Source organism: Dendrobates tinctorius, unplaced genomic scaffold (assembly GCF_039654945.1).
Source record: "Dendrobates tinctorius isolate UK_male_01 unplaced genomic scaffold, ASM3965494v1 ptg000360l, whole genome shotgun sequence".
NCBI classification, from domain to species: Eukaryota; Metazoa; Chordata; class Amphibia; order Anura; family Dendrobatidae; genus Dendrobates; species Dendrobates tinctorius.
The window spans coordinates 1,232,906-1,240,918 of record NW_027362026.1 but is presented as its reverse complement, the minus strand read 5'-3'; the positions used below and the strand labels follow the sequence as shown (position 1 = coordinate 1,240,918).

Sequence of the window (8,013 nt, the reverse complement as noted above, 5' to 3'; positions counted from 1 at the left end):
GGAATATGCAAATAATCTCCTCAAGACTCTTCCATGTTTATGGGTCCATGAAAAAAAATCGGACTGCACTTGAATCATATCCAAATGCTGTCTGATGTTCAAGGACATACTGAATGGAGAAGATACAGAAATTTATTTGTTTTTCTCCTCATCAGAGAAAATTGAGTCACACTCTGATCAAACTCTGATCAGAATCTGGTGAGAATTCCATAAGACTGTCTACAAGCGTGTTTCAATAATACAGCATTCGCGCATTCCTTTCCAGGGGGGAAGCATCTGGAAAAATTTTCTCTTGTACCGTGGATCTAACAGAGTTTCAACATAGTAGTCAGCACCATTTCTAATCTTAACAATACAGGCATCATGTTGCAGAAGGCGCTAATTTGTGGTGCTTCCATGAGGCACTGTACAACTCCATGGTGTGATGGTGGCGGGGTAACACTCAAGCTTGCTTCCTCCATATCCTCCTGCCATCCACGGACAACAGAGGGGGATCATTATCCTCTTCATCTCTTATCATCACATCTCTTCCTCCTCTTCCTCTTCCATTTGTTCCCTTCCGCATCCTCCTCTGATTCATCTTCTTCCTCTGGTACCAACACCTCCTCCCGCAGACTATTCAAAGTGTGCTTCAGCATGTAGATAATGATTCTCATTATGGCATCGTTAGCGCTAACTATAATAGAAGCCATTTCAAAACTGTGCAGAAGGGTGCAGAGGTACTTCATCTGTGCACACTTTGCTAGCGTGATTTGCACCACGTCTGTGCTGCATTTGCTCAGAATATGCAAAATGACATACTGCACCAGGGCTTATTGCTGCTGCCACAGTCGCTGCAACATGTGCACAGTGGAATTCCACTGTGTTGGCACATCGCATATCAACTGGTTAACCTGTAGCCCGAAAGACCTATATAGCGATGCAAGTCGATAACCTGCGGGGTGCTAACAGTGAAAGTGAGCACAAAGCAACCATGCTTTCTGCAGCAGCGCATCTAGGTGGGTATAGTAGTGAAGAAATTGCTGTACCATTAGGTTGAGGACATGAGCTGTGCAAGGCACTTGTGTGAGGTTGCTACGGCGTAGGGCCACTACCAAGTATGCACCATTATCACACACAGCCTTGCCAGGCTCCATGTTCAGTGGAGACCACCATTGCTCAAACTGGGTAGCTGTCCAGAACTCTTGAGCCTTGTGACTGCAAACTCCTAGGCATATTAATTTAAACACTGCTTGATTGTGGTGAGCCCTGGCTGCACAGTACAGAGGTGGGGGGATTCACTCTTTGCTATTTGAAAGCGTGCCTCATTGAAGGAGAGGTTGAGGGCACAGATGGAGGCCCTAGAGGTGTAGGAGGCAGAAACAGTGGAGGAAGTGTTAAATATTGAGGTTTGTTCCACAAGCCTTGGGGATTCCAAGCCTGGGTGTCTACTGACACCTTAGTGTCTAGTGGTATAGTCCACCATCCTTTGTAGTGGTTTAGTTCTCCAACCCTAGGTATTTAGTAGTTTAGTTCGCCATCAACTGTTGTGTAGTGGTTCAGTTCTCCATCCCCAAGCGCCCTGCAAGCTTTGGGGATTCCAAGACTTGTGGAGCAGAGCCTTCTCTGCCTGTCCCCACAACCACCAGAGTCACCCAGTGCATGCTCACTGAGATGTAATGACCATGGCCATGCTTGCTCGTCTAGGTGTCAGTGGTGAAATGCACTCTGGCAGACATAGATTTTTTCAAGGAACAAATGATGTTGTCTGTGACAGGCTGGTGTAGCACAGGCACATATTTCTTAGAAGAGTAATGGCAACTTGGCAACTGGTACTGGGGGACTGCCATTGCCATCAGGTTTCACAAAGCATCTGTCTACACCAGGCGGAAAGACAGAATTTCTGTGGTCAACAGATTGGAGATGATAAAATTCAAACTCTTAGCTTTGGCATGTGTAGGCCGAAAAAAATCTTTTATGTGACCACAGCTGTGGGATTGTGGGCTGGCTGCTGTGCTGAAAGAGGGTGGAGTAGGGAGAACACAACAAACTGCTGGACTGTGAATGAGGTGCAGGCGGAGATGTTATGGTGGATTGAGAAAGATATGATGTACTCGGTGTCTGAGATCGGACAAAAACAGCAGGCATGTCCACTTCCATAACAGCTGACGGGCTCTCACTCACCCCGACTGTAGTGGGTAAACAAGTGGAGGTGGATGTTCTGTGGCCGGAGACCTATGTGAGAACACTTGCAATGGTGACAAAGGAGGAAAAAACAACAGATGCGGTTGATAGTGAGGCCAGTGTTGGCGAGGCCTGCTAGGCTGCATTTTACTGCAGTAAGATTCCAAGGCTAACACATGTTGATCGTGCATGTGTCGGTTCATGCATGTAGCAGTCACATTATTGTCATTTTTACTCTACTGAGCCTTTTTTTGCAAAATTGGCAGATAACGTGAGTTGAGTCTTCCTTTTCAGTCTCAAAAAAGGCCCAGACTAGACAACCCTTGCCACCCATGCGAACTGCAGACCAATGACCAGTGCTGGCCACAGCCAGAGTTGTGGCTGAGGATGCAGTATTTGTCATTGCTGCCTCAGTCTATCTGTGCAGGATACTACAATGTAGCCTCCTCATTTTCCTCCTCGACCTTCTTTGCTGAGCTACTCAGCTGCATGCCTCTGGGTTCACACCAAGTGGGATCTACAACTTTATCGTTATCATCTCACCCTCCTCCTCTTCCTGCCCTAACAGCACAGTACAGTGTGCATGCACCTCAGGTGTGTTAATGTCTGGTGAAGAGGGTCTTGATTCTGCTTGGATCCTAATTCGTCCAGCCCCATATCCAACTGGAATAAATTTGAGTCATCGGTGCAGATGCTTTCCTCCTCTTGAGTTTGTGAATTTATGGAGCAGATTACTGATGCCCATGGAATAGAATATGTGAAGAGCTCTGCAGACTCACCCATCCATGGTTACCCACAGTACAGTTGAGTCGTTGGAGAGTTGAGACACGGGGGGAAACGGGTAATTGGGGTGCCACCTCTGAGGACTCTGCTGTGTGATATTAAGGTGGAGGAAGAGGAGGAGAGGCCACTTGATGCAGCGTTTGCCATCTACTGGAGAACATGCTTTCTGGCCCTCATCTACAAGGCGTAGATGAGGGTGTCCCACAAGATCGCTGCATTGGGGTAACCCTGGACTCTGATCTCTCCTTCAAAACTCATATCCATGCCATTTCCACTTCCTGCTGACTGCAACTCAAAAATATTTCCCAGACATAAACATTCATTATTCAAAACTCTGCAAAAACTCTAGTCTGTGTACTCATCATCTCCTGCCTCAACTACTGTAACCTTCTGCTTTGTGGCCTTCCACAGGCCACACTACTAAATTCCCACATTTTGCGACAGCTTGCGCTTGAAATGTTGCCTTTTAGGCTTATGGATATGGAAGATTTTCACAACCTGATGGCAGCAGCCATCTCTCGGTACTCTGTCCCCAGCTGCCACTATTTCTCCTGGTGTCCCGTCCCAGAATTACACAAGCACGTGTCCCACAACATTAGCCGTGCACTCGAGAATGCAGTTACTGAGAAAGTCCACCTAAGCACGGACACGTGGACAAGTGCATGTGGGCAGGGAAGGTACATCTCGCTGATGGCACACTGGGTTAACATAATGGAAGCCGGGACCCAGTTGGACCTTGGGATGGAACACGTCCTCCTGACGCTGAGGATTATGGGCCTTAGGTCAATCAGGGTTGGCCACACAGTCAGCTCCTGCACCTCATCCTCCACCTCCTCCTCCTCTTCAGCCTCCATCTCCGAAATGACCACATCAGTCATAAGCTGGAAGCACTGCAGCACTGCCTCAGCCAAGTGGCAACAGGCTATGCTGAAGCTAATATGCTTAGGTGACAAACCGCACAATGCTGAAGAGTTGTGGACAGCTCTGAAAGAGCAGGCAGATCTGTGGCTGACACCACTGAACCTACAGCCAGGCATGGTCGTGTGTGACAATGGCCGGAACCTGGAGGCGGCTCTGAGGCGAGCTCACACATGTACCATGCCTGGCCCATGTGCTTAACCTCATAGTTCAGCTGTTTCTCAAAACTGACCTGGAGTTGCTGGATCTGCTTGTCAAAGTACACTGCCTGTGTGTCCATTTTAGAAAGTCAGCTACAGCTTCAGCTGCCCTTGCTGTGCTTCAGCAGCATTTGCAGCTTCCTGCTCACCGACTGGTGTGTGATGTCCCAACGAATTGGAACTCTACACTGCAGATGTTGGGAAGGATTTGTGAACAGAAGAGGGCAGTTGTGGAGTACCAGTATCATCAAGGCTGTAGGTAATCAGTTCAGACTCCACACATAAGACCTCAGGAATGAATATGCATGTCAGATATATGTACCATCCTCCAAAACTTTGAGGACTCCACCAAGATGGTGAGCGGTGATGACGCCATAGTTAGTAGGAAAAAGAACACGGCACTCCAGAGAAAAAGGAAGGTTGTTCGGTGCTCAAGTAAGGTTTGCAACCCATAAATATGTACAAAAATAATTGGCACTCAAAAATGAAGAAGCAGTATATTTTTTATTTAGCATCCAGACAAAAATAGACTCATATCGTATTGTACACAAACGCATACAAGAGCCCCCCCGCTGTGGGGGCAGAGCCCTCTCTGTGGGGGAAGGGGGTCCGCAGGATTCACATCAGAAACCAGACTTGTAAACAAGGACAAGATCACTTTTTTCCAGATTTCTTTATTCCGCCTCCAGATAAAGGGCCCTTCTGGGATGCTTTGCCTTTCATTTCTTCCAGTTTCTTCTGCTCTTCTTTCTGTTTTTGCTTAAATGCCACATCCTCCTCATCTAGATCTTTGCCGGTTTTCTTGGGCTGCTTTAACGTCTTCTTCTTACCACCTTCTCTGCCAGACATCTCTGAGCTCTCTGATAGACGAAGCCCCCGGCACCACACCGGAAATAAGTGACCACAATGAATGCCTGAAGCAGACTCCACACATAAGAACTCAGGAATGGATATGGATGTCAGATATATGTACGATCCTCCAAAACTTTGAGGACTCCACCAAGATGGTGAGCGGTGATGACGCCATAGTTAGTGTCATCATCCCGCTTTTCTGTGTTCTGAAATGCTCTCTGCTCACAATCTAAGAGGATGCATTGCAGGCAGAGCACGATGAGATGGAGCAAGGGACCATACAGAGTGATTACACACAGCCCAGCTTCATCTCATCCCAACATGGATTGGGTGACAATAAGGAAGAGGAGGAGGAGGAAGAACAGGACCTAGTTTCATGAGCTACAGATGGTATTACCTGCACAACTGTTACCGTCTTTTCAGCATGGATGGCCTGAGGACAGGAAGGAGGAGCAGGAGAGCATGGTCAGTCATCCTCTTGGTGAGGCCACGGAAGTCTTGCCTGCTAGCAGTCTGGCATGCATGGCTGAGTTTATGTTATGCTGCCTTTCCCGTGACCCACGCATTCTCAAAATTTTGCATGACAGTCATTACTGGTTGGTGACACTTTTAGACCCAGGCTACAAGGAGAACTTTCTGTCTCTTATTCTCGAGGTGGACAGGTCTACTAAAATAGGTCATTACCAGAAGGCCCTTGTTGCGGAATTATTAAATAAATTCCCATTTGAAAACGCTAGCGGCAGTGGTCACAGTTCGTTGGACAACCAAGGAGTACAGGTGAGAGAGACATAACTCCAACATAGGCAGGGGTACACTGGCAAAGTTCACAGAGCAAAAACAGTAGAATGGAGGCCTGAAATGCCACAATTTTTAGTCCACAGATAGATTAGGCGTGTGACGGAGATACCACACTGTAAAATATGTGGCCTGTATTTTTTTACAGCAAAATAGTGTTAATAATTGGAGTAACACACAACAAAAGCAGTTGAATGGAGGCCTGATTTGTCACAATTTGTAGCCCACAGAAAGATGAGGCATGTGATGGAGATACCACACTGTAAAATATGTGGCTTGTATTTTTATTTTTTTTTACAGGAAAATGTCAAGAACTAAGGTAGCACACAGTAAAAACAGTTGAATGAAGGCCTCAAATGCTACAATTTGTAGCCCACGGTTGAGGAAGCGTGTGACGGAGATACCAAACTGTAAAATATGTGGACTGTATTTTTATTTTTTTACAGCAAAATAGTGTCACTAGCTAGGGAAGCACACAGCAAAAACAGTTGAATGAGGCCTGAAATGTTACAATTTTTATCCCACAGATAGACGATGCATGTGACGGAGATACCACACTGTAAAATATGTGGCCAGTATTTTTTTTTTTACTGCAAAATAGTGTTAATAATTTGAGTAACACACAGCAAAAACAGTTGAATGGAGGGCTAAAATGCCACAATTTGTAGCCCCCAGAAAAATGAGGCATGTGACGGAGATACTACACTGTAAAATATGTGGCCTGTAGTTTTATTTTTTTTACAGGAAAATAGTGTCAAGAGCTATGGCAACACAAAGCAAAAAAAGATGAATGGAGGACTCAAATGCCACAATTTGTAGCCCACAGATAGACGATGCATGTGACGGAGATACCACACTGTGAAATATGTGGCCTGTATTCTTTTTTTACGGCAAAATAGTGTTAATAATTGGAGTAACATACAGCAAAAACAGTTGAATGGAGAGATAAAATGCCACAATTTGTAACCCACAGAAAGATGAGGCATGTGACGGAGATACTACACTGTAAAATATGTGGCCTGTATTTTTTTTTTACAGCAAAATAGTGATAAGAATTGGAGTAACACACAGCAAAAACAGTTGAATGGAGGCCTCAAATGCTACAATTTGTACCCAAAGATAGATAGGCCTGTTTCACACATCAGTTTTTTGCTTCAGTTAAAATCCGCTAAAATTGCGGACAACGGATCCGTTCTTGGACTGATGACAACATTTGTCACCGGACCGTTATTTTAACGGATCCGTCGAAGGAAGAATTTTAAAGGAACCGCTGCCTGGGAAGGAGAGAGAGAGAGGGAGGGAGAGAGAGAGAGAGAGTTACATTTCCGAGAAAGGCAAATCCTCCGGGCATGCACAATGTCAAATGCGGATCCGGCCGCCGAAAAAATGTTACATGGTCCATTCAGGCATGTCGGCGGACGCCAAAATTTTGGCGGATCCACAAAAAACGGATGGAACGGATGGCCAACCGTCTAGATCCGCCGATAATGCAACTCAATGGGAAAAAAAACGGATCCGCCAAGCAAAATGGCGGATCCGTTTTTTTTGCACAACGGCGGATTTTGATGGATTTCAAAAAACTGATGTGTGAAACAGGCCTTAGGTGTGTGACGGAGATACCACACTGTAAAATATGAGGCCTGTATATTTTTTTCTTACAGCAAAATAGTATTAATAATTGGAGTAACACACAGCAAAAACAGTTGAATGGAGGCCTAAATTGCCACAATTTGTAGCCCACCGATAGATGAGGCGTGTGACGGAGATCCTATACTGTAAAATATGTGGCCTGTATTTTTTTACAGCAAAGTAGTGCTAATAAATGGAGAAACACATAGCAAAAACAGTTAAATGGAGGCCTCAAATGCCACAATTTGTAGCCCACATATGAGGCGTGTGACGGAGATACCACACTTTAAAATATCTGGCCTGTATATTTTTTATTGGGCCAGTAAAATTGTATCAATAATTAGGCTAAGACACAACAACAGAAAATCCCTGCTCCTGCCTAGCTCCCACCGAATAATTCCGCAAATGTTCAGCACTCACCGAGCACAGTGAGTACAGCGATGCTCGGGCGAGTAACGAGCTTTATCAAGTATGCTCGCTCATCACTATATGGAACGTGTCAATGGATCCCATTAATTCTGACATTGTTTTTTAATGACATATTGTACTTCATGATAATGGTAAAATTTCTTTGATATGACTTAACATTTGTGAAAAAATTCGCAAAATTTTTTAAACTTTTTCATGTCACACAAAAAAAGATAACAAAAAACATTTCCCACATGTCTACTTT

At 45.2% G+C, this 8,013-nt stretch overlaps 1 protein-coding gene across 1 annotated transcript; it reads right to left on the bottom strand.

Moving 5' to 3' along the window:
* Positions 1-4,636: 4,636 nt before the first annotated feature.
* LOC141075539 (translation machinery-associated protein 7) lies at positions 4,637-4,970 on the bottom strand. The gene has a single exon (XM_073562635.1). It carries the CDS (start codon positions 4,911-4,913, stop codon positions 4,719-4,721), a length of 195 nt encoding a protein of 64 aa, XP_073418736.1. The 5' UTR covers positions 4,914-4,970; the 3' UTR covers positions 4,637-4,718.
* Positions 4,971-8,013: the final 3,043 nt, after the last annotated feature.

Excerpts from the sequence above, each read along its gene's own strand:
- LOC141075539 (XM_073562635.1), bottom strand. The coding sequence starts at position 4,913 with ATGTCTGGCAGAGAAGGTGGTAAGAAGAAGACGTTAAAGCAGCCCAAG.